Source organism: Papilio polytes, unplaced genomic scaffold, assembly GCF_000836215.1.
Source record: "Papilio polytes unplaced genomic scaffold, Ppol_1.0 DF821289.1, whole genome shotgun sequence".
Taxonomy (NCBI): Eukaryota; Metazoa; Arthropoda; class Insecta; order Lepidoptera; family Papilionidae; genus Papilio; species Papilio polytes.
The window spans coordinates 74,472-86,687 of NW_013527915.1; the positions used below are offsets into that span (position 1 = coordinate 74,472).

Genomic DNA, 12,216 nt, shown 5'->3' on the forward strand with positions numbered 1-12,216 from the left:
TGTGGGGGAGTGCACGACCGGCGAACGCCCACAGATCGTAGTAAGGCTGTAGTAACTTCAGCAGACTTAACGGGGTGGATGCACCTTTGTCGGCACTCTCAAGTAGGACACAAGTAAATATACTTTTATACTTTCATAGCGCAATTACTTATTCTATGAAATGGATTTAATTTATTATGTTGAATTTTCTTCTGTTTTAACATGTTTTAATATCCTTTAGGATTGTAGAAATTCACAAAGATTAATTCTAATCCCTGTTAATTTAATGTATCGTAGAATATTCAGTTATATTCACAAAAATAAATTAGTAGAGCCTTATATGTAGAAATATTAAAGTTCCGTTATTGTCCTACATTACAAGTATTTCTATTGTGAAGTGGCATAACGGATAGATTTACAGAAAAACTATTGAACGACTCATTAAAACTATCTTACTATACATAATAGTTTAGTTTTTCATCATACAATCGTCACACAAACTGGTTTTGGAAAGAAATCTAAACTTCAAATCAATCAATTTGTTAATTTAATAAGATTAAATCCATATAAAATTCTACTTAGAGGAGCTCTTCTCCATAACCTAAATATCAGTTGCCAAAGTCTCGTTAGTAACGCGACAGTAAATTTCATTCGTCTTTGAAATAGATAATGTACGCACGAGAGACAGCATGATAAAGGCTAATTAATATTAACGGTAACGCGCTCCCATCCTTGTTAATTACTTTAACGACTGTACGAGTTACGTTTACGCGACAGAGTTTGATTTATGATGCCAGTTACTTATTCTTTACGCTTTGCTAAGCAATTTCTGTACTCATACTTAAGTAGCATGTTTCACGTGACTCGGGAGAGTGTTGTTTGAATATATGTCAATCCAATGTTATCTTCTATAGCATAAATGAATTTCCCTTAGTAGTAGGGGCACAGGTTTTGCTTTATTCATTGAGAATGTTTGAGTGCTTGTTTTGCTTTGGTGCTTTTTGCTCGACGAAGGCTTTCCTTATGAACATTTACATATTGCATTTACATGCACAACTCTCGCTACATTAAGCCAGTAGTTTACTTAAGAAAATTTAACATTAGATACGACACAGAGATATAGCAATCTCCAATTCTTCGAAGATATAATTTTTTTGTTAAAAGGTTTTCTTACTTGTGCACTAAGATAAAAACTGTTACTATGCAACTTTAATACTAAACGCATTGTTTTGTGGTTGTATTACTAGTCCATGATTTGTCCTAGTATTACATATCTTGTGGTCTTATGACTTCCTTATGCTATTTGAAGTTTAAATAGAAACTCCGTACAAATGACCTCTTTGTGCTGATTAAAAATAGACCGTAGACGATTTACATGACTATGTTTACTGGTTCGTTTACGTTTAATATTATTTACATTATGTGTATTTTTAAGTTTGTTTTTAAATTAGTTTAATATTGATATTCCCTTAATTTAAAACCATATGTTAATAGTTACAGAGTAAAAGTTTTAATTTGTTCACTAGTTAGTTATAATTATTTGAAAAGGACATCAAACCATGTAGGAAAATACGGTTCGATGGATTTAAAGCTTTGCCTTCATACTAATCTCGTTAATTAAATAAATGCCGATGTTACCAGAGTATAGAGAAAGGGTACAAATAAAATTCAGTCATACTTATAAAAGTATTATTAAGTTAGTTTTTCAAAACACGAATTGAAAAGCATTTTGTCATTCTCCTTCTTTTGTTTCCTAAAGAAGGTTAGCAGTCATCACAGCAACTTGAACTCTGGACATAGAAGTTCGAAATATAAAAGCGTGCTATAGTTGTACCAAAGATTTTTGTCCTTACTAATTGAATTATCATAAAAAAAATGTTAATAAAAAAACTTCTACAAACTTACATAAATATTTATCGACAAAATTTAGTCTGTAAAAATAAACCTTTACTTACATCAGAATTCATCATTTCAACGTCAAACGAAACTTTTTAACGGCACTTCAAGTTTGCCAAAAATTTTGTAATAAATATTTTTTATAGTCGTTAGACCTAGAAATATCTAGAAGTGATTTCATTGGCGTATATCCAAATAGCTATTTAGCAAGAAACAAAACATTTGAATTTATTATCCGTTCAAAGATTTTGCTTAGAGGAATCAGCGTTTGTAGGATTAAGTATTACAAAAGCATCTAATAGGCCATTAGTGATGTTTGTTAGTGATATATTCATGTGAACAAAATTGAAATCCTCCTTAGAGAGCCTTTCCCCAGGCGATTAGGGTTGAGAAAACCTTTTAAACTCCGATAAAGGTCAAGACTTATTAATATCGAACGGATTTATATGAAACTGTATTTAATTTACATTACGAAGAGAAACTTTATGTTTATAAAACTATATCTAACTATTTCAACAGAAGGAAACTCAAGTTAAAGTACTTCTGCGTGTTATTGAACTTTGAAACTTTATTTCGCCTAATAATTTTGTTGTTTTGGAATTGATTTAAAACAATTATAATTTTAACTGTTTAAAGTAAAATGTATTTAACAAATGCTTCCTAACTTAAAATAAAACACAACCGCCGCAGGGGAGACAGCCAGAGATTAATAAAAGCGATTAGTCGCTGTGTTCCGTTTATAATTAAATTCTGTTATAAACTCTGATCATTTCTGACATCATTTTGTAGTTAAAATCTAATTTTAGTAGAAAATTTCTGCGTATATTTAAACAATAATCGTGTTTAAAAATATATCAGACAATAGACACAAGTAAACGTCAAGGGAAAGTGCTTTTAATTTTATTTAAAAAAATACGAGAAAGAAGAGATCTTTATATAAAGTAATCATCAAAAATAACATTAATTCAATACGACTCACAATTTAGAAATGACACAAGGACACTTTTTTGACACGATAATGCATTTTATTCTGTAGTCGGTTTTAATATCTTACGAAAAAATAACGTAAATAAGCTTAACAAAGAAAACATTTATCGCAAGCTTTTATATCAAAATCAAACTCGTGTCTTTATAACATACGAGTCAAGATACATTACAAAGACGCGAGTGAATCTCCTTCGGATCGGAAACGTTGTTTCCGTCCCATTCGGGGGCGTTTAACGGAAGCCTATGATACGTTTTTGTGTCGTGGATTTCTTATTCAATATATCACCCTCTCAGGCCTACGTTTTCACATTAAGAATTTGAAGCGATACTCTTTATACTTTCGAGAACATTTTAAGGAATAGAAATCATTCTTCATAAAGGTTTTTTAGATACCTTGCTGTTTGCAACTTCATTTGTTTTAAATGAAAAATAACAGTAATTTTTTAAGCAATAGTTATCTTTTACGGATGGGATTTTTTGCAAATATTTCGGCAGTATTCGTTTTTTCTAGTTTTGTCTGTGCTGGATTTACCTAAAGTTATAATTTGTATACAAAACATTGATTTGATTTTATTTTTGAAACGAAAATAAATATCTCGTTTCCACATATGATAGTATTATTTACTACTAACTACTAGTTCGTTAAGGCTTGGTGCAAAGCCTCCATATAGACGCGTCAATTATAATCAAACTTCATTTCTATGCGGGCTTTGGATAGAATACGCGTTAGACAGAAAGCCGATCGTGCATTCCATAATTACTGCTTCGACAAAAGCATATTTAAATATTATTATGACAGCTTTACAAACCTAAATATGCCTTAATATGGTCAAAAATAAATTATAAACAAAACATTACTTTGTAATATTTTACCGTTAATACTTTTCCTTAGTTAAGGTTTTTGCAAGAAAACAGGTGAATAAGTTTCCTTCTATTATTAAGAAAAACCTTTCATAGAGATAATGTCATCCATTACCTAGGTGACATTTAGAAAGCCTGATTGTTCCCTATGCATTTTTGCTATCGACGTAGACTATTATTGTCATAAAATACTTTTAACAGATTACTCTCTAAGCATAAGAAATGTGTCCATTAGAATTAGAAGTACCAAAAGTTGTTATTGTCAATTATATTAAAAAAATAGTTCTACTTAACGCTGCCATACAAACTCTAACATGACTAGATATTTGACGCTGAACTTGGTTCGCAAGTAGGATAACCCCGCAATAGTTATTTATTAATTTTATTTTGGTTATAAAACCCCTAGTTAAATTTAGACCTTTAATCTAAGGCCATAATATTTACGACAAGGAAAACAGAAATAAACGTTTGTGAAACGGTTATATTTTGTTCGGTATTATTGAATTCGAATAAAAAACATTTCTCCTAACAAAAATACCTCCACATTCTCGTTTACCTTTAGGCGCTTTCGTCGAAAATTGATTTTGAAACGCAAGTGATTGCCTTTTATACAAACACTTAGTTCGCCGTATATGGATTGAATTCGCGACCCCTTCGATCGATCGCTGACAGATTTTAGTACACCTTTTATTTATATTTAGAATGGGGAGAGAAATTTGCAAAATATTGAAGAGAAATTTGAATATAATTACATAAAATACACAGGCATTATTACAATTTTGACCTAGTCGCCCTAACTTAGGATAGGCTCTGAGACCCTTGGTGAGAATGACGATGTTGCAATTTTATCGCTTAATGTAAAATAAAAACACGATTTTATTTTCATTATTTATCTTAAGTACCTGCTTAAATAATACATAAATCTTCTACTTAAATTACTATGTTACCGTAACATTTTAAAATCTGACAATGTTTGAATCAATAATACTCCGTCCATTGGCGGAAAACTAGTTTTCTCTCAAAAGATATAAGTGGAGAAATAAGTTGAAAACAATTTTGTTGGACAGTGTTCAACGAGGTGTAAAGCTCACAGCTTGTGCAGTCAGCTAACACGACTACGCGGGCGATATCCCCTCTCGCCCCTTATTCCCTCGTCAGGCCAAACGACTCAAACTGCAGCTTGTTTCTTGGCCAGATCTTATTTGTGTGAAATAAGATATTACAATTGCATTCGAAATCGGATTGTCTATTAAAACAATTTGAAGGAAGTCTACGAAATGAGTTTCCGCTCCTATCTTTGTTATATAAAAAAAATGAATAGGTTTTATTTTTTTAATTTACTTTTCGTTTTATTGATATTAAATACTTTTTACGTTAATAAAACATTTTCTTTTCTTCGTATGACTTTTAAAAGCATTTTAATGTACAGTCTTAACATGCTGCTCAATGCATTATGAAAATTTGAGACGCTTATTAGTACAGAATTGTAACAAATGTTTCAGGTTGCGGTTTAGCCGTTCGCAAACAGTTCTTAGTGTAAGCTAAGCTTACTTTTGTGGTTAGCACTAAACAGTAGAAGCCGCCCGTGACTACAATATTTTGTGGTCACAGTGAGTCTTCAAAAGGGACTTTCATTTCCCAATACTGAATCGAATTAAACGCTTCGCTTCATATGTGCCACTTACAATAATGTCAAAATTTTAATGGAATATGGACGAAGCTTAAAGCTTGGTTAGTGTCTTAATTTAAGGCCCTGCATTTCGAAAAAGGTTTGTAGCGTAAAATATTTTCTGTAACACACGATTTGATATGTTAAAAATATTTATTATATTGAAAAAAAAAACTGCAATAAGAATAGCAAAAATGCAATTTTTACGTCAGAAAACTTTATTAAAGTTTGTTTGGAATTTCTGCGTCTGTATTTCGTAGTTGGAAGAGAAAATTATTAATATGAAGCCTATTTGAACTTAAAGTGTGTTTTTTTTGCAAGAAGACCTCGTCTCTGACAGCAAACTTTGTAGATTTAATGAAAATCAGCTGCAGCACAAATGAAATTGCTTCAGACTTTGCCATTTCATACTGTCTGTTTTTTTCCACTCTGATTTAAAAAAAAAAATAGAATCATACTAATATTATAAATGTGAAAATTTGGATTGATGGATGGATGGATGTTTGTTAGAGTTTGTAGCCTAAACGGCTGATCGGATCTGGATGAAATTTGGCATAGATGTAGAGGATAGTCTGGAAGAACACATAGACTACTTTGTTTTGTTTTTATTAATATCACGCGGTCGGAGTCGCGGGCGAAAGCTAGTATTTAATATTAGTCTCCCAAATATAAGATCATTTACAGCACTTTAAAGATTAGATTTTTTTATTATTGTTTATATATCTTTTTTTTATTAATGTATTTTATGTTTTAATGTACAGTTATTGCAGTATGATTTTTATTTTGAAATCAGTACATTTATCAGTATAGCAAGAAGTAGATTTTTGATTTATTAAAAACTGATTTATTGAAAAAGCTATCCTTACCAGTTTTATTGAAAAAGTCACACTTTCTACGATCAAATTACCTAACTTAATAGAGCTATTTGGAACAAGTATAAAATTCTTTCTTCTGTTTTATTGTTCATGGAAAACTTTTCCAAATTATCGTCTTCGAATAAAAGTTTTTATAATCACTCCAATCTGGAGAATTATATCTTAATGTAAAAGTTTCTAATGAAGTAATGTTCCTAAAAGTTGAACTCTTTGTATCCAATACACTAGCTTTCGTCCGCGACATCGCCACAGTAGAATAAAAAAAAATTAAGTAGCCTGTGTGTTCTTCCAGACAATGCTATACAGGCCAAACTTAATCGATATCAGTTTAGCTGTTTATGCGAAAACCTCTAACAAACATCCATCCATCCATCTAAAGTATTGCATTTATGAGATAACAATTTAATAACAATCCAAAATAATAAATTACAAATTCCAAAATTTTACAAAATTTGTCGCAAATGTTCTTAAACAAATAAAATCTAACACATATTATATTTATGTTATACAAGTTTTGGTACTTTATAACATCTTTTGTATCTATTATACGATTGTTTTAAAATTAATAATATTGACCGCAGGTAGCATTGTATGTGCATAACTAGGTCGTGAAAGTCACCACAGCAGTAGGTAATGGGAAAATGCTATCGTTTCCGGAGACAGGGTCTTTCCGCTGCGACATCGCGATACCGGATTATACTCTATTTTAATTCATTATTCACATATTTTATATTCTCTTTGTTTTAACTTTAATAAACTGATCGAATAAATTGCTTATGTGTTTATTAGTACCGGACGATCTAAAGGCGACAATTAATGTACTAATGAGAAATCAACACTAAAAAATTGTTTGACTGGCCATTAAGCAAGTTGGAGTGAGGCGACAGTAAACAGTAGCGTATCTTTCATATGTCCATATCTGGGATATTAGCCATTTTGGCGCTGGCTATCGCAGTTGGTAGCTTGGTGAGGAATTCAACTAATATTGAACGTACAATTATCTGTCAATTAGAACTACAGGTAGGGTTATGTCGGATCCAAGTATAAGCTACAATTTCCAAGCAAAAACTTAGGTATCCAAATACATATCTCTATGTAGAGATTTGTGTAGTTTGTAAATAAAGAGATATGTAAAACGATTAAAAAAACTTAAATTAAATTGTGTACTCTGAGCTCTGAGGTATCATTAAAGGTTACATTTACCTCATTGATGTTTATTTGTAATACGATTCCGTCTGCGGCTTCGTCGCGTTTGTGTCTGCTACGAGTACTTAATGCTTTGTCTTTTGAATAAAATATGACATTTTAGTACCTACATTTAATATTTCATGTATCTTGGATCTATTTTAAATAAAATTTTATGAGGATCGAAAAGATACAGTTTACCTTATGTTTGTATTTTATACTTTTTTTTTTGTTATACGTTTGATCGACGTTACAAGGTGTAACATTCGCTTCGAACGGCTGTTTGCTCGCTGGTTTTTTATACCGCGTAATGATTGACGTATATAAAACGTACATACGTAATGAAATCTTTTAAATTTACTCCTGCGATGGTTGACGGTCATTTTCATTAGGCCTGTTTAGACACTAAATTTAATTTTGGTGCTTTTCCAAAAAAAACCTTTTAAAATTTATATCTTCTTTACAGATTCCCAATCACAGAAGATTAAATAGAGTTAAGTAAGATGACGATGGCGGAGCAAGCACTGGACTATATAACTAACACATATACTTCCAACAGTAAGTGGAAACTAAATCTACTTTTTGTCTTGCAATCTACGAACTCTATTAACATAGCTAACTAAATCAAAAAGATGCTTTATCAGTTATGCATTTTGTCCTCCAATCGACTTTTACTAGTTTATTTTTTAATTTCTTTGCAAACTTTTGATTTTATCTCTACACTTTCTTATTTTGCATCCAGACAATCTGCTCTCTCGCACTCTGATTCATAATTATTATCATAAGTTGGTTAACAAAAGGTATGCAGTCACACCTCTGTTATTATTTTTAGAAATTATGATAATAAATAGATATGTCTTTCAGTAGAGGGCGTGCTTCGGTGAGATAGTATGGAGGGCGCGGACGGCGAAGACCTGTTTGAATGGGAGGCGCTGTACTTGCGGCTGCCGGTGCGCAACTTGACCTGGAACAGCACGGACTGGGTGCCGGCCAGCTGGAATGTGACCACTGCCAACGATACCTGGTGGGACGCCGCCGCGCCCTTCGATACGCCCGCCGCAGTTCTGCGTGCGGCAGTTAAGGCCGTAGTCCTCGGCTTATTGATTCTAGCCACTGTAATCGGTATGCTTGGATTTAATTTTATACATACATTTTAAACTGCATTAGTACAAGAATCAGTTTTTAGTATCGTACAACTCCCAGTCGTCTTGAGATATCGTAAAATGTATACCGTGGATTACAAATGTGTTGTTCAGTGTATTAAATTCACTGTGTATAAAAATGTTCAAACACTTTTATAACTAAAAATAAACCATTTAATAGTATAAGGACGCAAACGAGATGCTCGTAACCTAAGGAAACAGCATTGCGCTCTCTTTTGTGTTCTAAGCGATTCGTATTAATTTTGTGTTATTCTTAACAGGTAACGTATTCGTGATAGCAGCTATACTTTTGGAAAGACACCTGCGGAGCGCCGCCAACCAACTGATTCTGTCTCTGGCTGTCGCCGATCTACTGGTGGCATGTCTAGTGATGCCCCTCGGCGCAGTGTACGAGGTGGCGCAGCGCTGGACTCTGGGCCCCGAGCTCTGCGACATGTGGACCTCGGGAGACGTGCTCTGCTGCACCGCTTCTATTTTACATCTAGTCGCCATCGCGTTGGATAGGTAAGAAGAAGCAGTGCAGACGGTGTTAGATCCACCGTCGTGAGTTAAGGATCTAGAACATCATTATTTGGGTTATGTTAACCGATGTGACTTATTTGTGGTTTTCTAAAATATTTCTATAGACATAACTGTCGCTGTCTTTTTCAGGTACTGGGCTGTGACAAATATTGACTATATCCACGCGCGAACCGCTCGCCGTGTAGGCTTGATGATCTTATGCGTTTGGATCGTGAGCTTCCTGGTGTGCATCGCACCTCTGCTGGGTTGGAAAGATCCTGATTGGAACCGGCGCGTCGCCGAGGACATGCGCTGTGTCGTCAGCCAAGACGTAGGGTACCAAATATTTGCGACAGCTTCATCGTTCTACGTACCAGTGCTGGTTATATTGATTTTGTATTGGAGAATATATCAAACTGCCAGAAAAAGAATACGAAGGAGACGCGGCGCGACCGCACGGGGCGGTGTCGGGCCTCCGCCGGTACCTGCGGGCGGCGCCCTGGTGGCTGCAGGCGGTAGCGGCGGGATTGCCGCCGCTGTGGTGGCCGTCATAGGCCGCCCCTTACCGACCATATCGGAAACCACCACCACTGGATTTACGAATGTTTCATCGAACAATACGAGCCCAGAGAAGCAATCCTGTGCCAATGGTCTGGAGGCGGATCCGCCGACGACCGGATACGGCGCCGTGGCGGCTGCCTACTACCCGAGTTTGGTGCGACGTAAACCAAAGGAAGCCGTCGATTCGAAACGAGAAAGGAAAGCGGCGAAGACATTAGCAATAATAACCGGTGCGTTTGTAGCGTGTTGGCTTCCATTCTTTGTGCTAGCAATATTAGTTCCGACGTGTGATTGTGAAGTTAGTCCCGTATTGACGTCATTTTCCTTATGGTTAGGCTATTTTAATTCAACTTTGAACCCAGTGATCTACACGGTGTTCAGTCCGGAGTTCCGGCACGCGTTCCAGCGGCTGCTGTGCGGGCGGCGTGGACGCCGGCGTCGACCGCCGCCTTAGCCTTCGCTCCCCCTCCACCCCTACTTCCCCACCTCCTCCAGGCGACTGACCTCATGTAGCTTGATACACATTGTGTTACCTCGTTACATTTTCAGAGATATATTTACACCCCTTTATTTTTTGTACGTGAATAATGTTAATTAAATTACCTAGTTTAGATAATAAACCACAATTTTCTTTAAGAGTGTTTTTTATTTTTCCTAAGAGTATTTCTCAAGTATGTTACCGACAATAAATGTTTCAAATATAGCAGAGTTTCAGTTTCCTTAGAATACAAAGAGACAAAGTCACGTAAAAAATACTCTTATTTTCAAGAAGGGCAAAAAACATTATTTCTATGTAAACGTCATCATACTATAGATGCGAAAGTTTAGATGGATGGATGGATGTTTGTTAGAGTTTGTAGCCGAAACGGCTTAACGGATCTGGATTAAATTTGGCATGAATATAGAGGACAGTCTGTAAGAACACATAGGCTCCCTTCGTTTTTTTATTCCACGTGGACGGAATCGTGGGCAACAGCTAATAAATATTTCCATAAATTTATGTAAAACGATTGCAACCAAACATAACATTCAAATGCTGGTAAATATTTCAACACAATGATACTGGCTGCTTTACATGTCTTCTCAATAAGGTAGTGGCTAAGATAAAGGGAGAAAAAAGCTTATAGTTTGGGACTGTTGCACTTATGCCTATACATGACCAAAACATTGAATAATCTTAACAGAGTACTGATATGCAAATTTTCGAACAGTACAATCGTTTAAAACTCCTACTACCGTCGCTACTCAACTGAATCTTAAAACTAAAATACCCTTATCAGTCTATAAACAGCGTATATTAATTTTTAATATATATTTAATGTTGAGATTTAATTTTCCCTATCTACGACATAATGTACCGCGTCTCTACAACTGATCGTAAACTCTAAGGGTGTCATTTAAGAACGTAATGTTCATATCTTTTATGTGCTATTAGGTTTCCCATTCGTTTGTTATAGGTCTGGGGGCAGTAACATTTTAACCACGTTATTGAAAAGATAAGAAGTAATTACATTTTTAGATGTAATATTAAAGGACTATTAAGATGCTAGATTGATATTTCAATTATTAAATAGTTTTTTTATGGCACAAGCAGATTTTGGTTGCTGTGGATGATAATAATCAGCATGCGTATTACATACCAACAAAGCATAGCAACTAGGATAATCTGGTACTTCCAATAAACAGAATCAAATGAAACTCCCATAAATACTTTCGAATGATACAGGAGAGAACAGAATAAAGATTGAATATAAAGAAACCTATATCAGATATTTACCGTTTTGACCAGTCCATAAATGATGAATTCGTAAAGCTTTCTTAACTGTATTGGCTTCAGCGGCCTATGGTAAACAACACAAAACTTTCGTTTGTTTTTAAACTATTCCCGCTTGGAACAATAGAAGTGTCGATGTGCTCCGAATAGTTGAGAAGATTGTCAAGGTCAATACGGCTTAGCTAAAAATAAACCAACATTTCTATTTCTCCGCTTTCATTTTGTACGTTCTATTTCTACCTAAGGCTTAATTTTTGTAGTTTATATATTCCTAGTTGTTCCTAGTAGTACAACAAAGAATAGGTAACAAAACAAAACAAAACAAGAAAAAGCGTGGGCTCCGAGACCTTCAGTGTGGACGTATAGTGAGCTGGTGATAGATATATTCCTAGTTGTTAAAAAATAAATTACTATTTTAAATATATGCATGGAATTTTTATTTTTATATCTAGTAGCCAATCGAGTTTCCGATTATTTTAATTGGCCGTTGCATGTTTTATTAGTCGATGCTGTCGACCGTTGGATCTGTACAGTTCGATATCTTCGTTACTAACTTTAAAAATGAAAACCGATTTAAACCTAAATATTTATTATTAAAGATATACATAGATCTATAGATTCAGATAGCAGTAAAATAAATAACTTATATTTATATAGCAACACAACACGAAGTGGATAATAATCAAGTACATTTCCGACGTAAGTTCATTAATCTTACATTTCACACAGGAATGAAACGCACGGTACATTCCAACCGAGTCCATT

General features: G+C 34.4%; 1 protein-coding gene across 1 annotated transcript; it reads left to right on the top strand.

Moving 5' to 3' along the window:
• The first annotated feature begins 78 nt into the window (after window positions 1-78).
• LOC106109251 (5-hydroxytryptamine receptor) lies at window positions 79-10,219 on the top strand. The gene is made up of 5 exons (XM_013290663.1): window positions 79-113; window positions 7,919-8,010; window positions 8,317-8,574; window positions 8,876-9,119; window positions 9,267-10,219. The coding sequence occupies exons 3-5, from the start codon at window positions 8,343-8,345 to the stop codon at window positions 10,129-10,131; spliced, it is 1,341 nt and encodes a 446-aa protein (XP_013146117.1). The 5' UTR covers window positions 79-113; window positions 7,919-8,010; window positions 8,317-8,342; the 3' UTR covers window positions 10,132-10,219.
• Window positions 10,220-12,216: the final 1,997 nt, after the last annotated feature.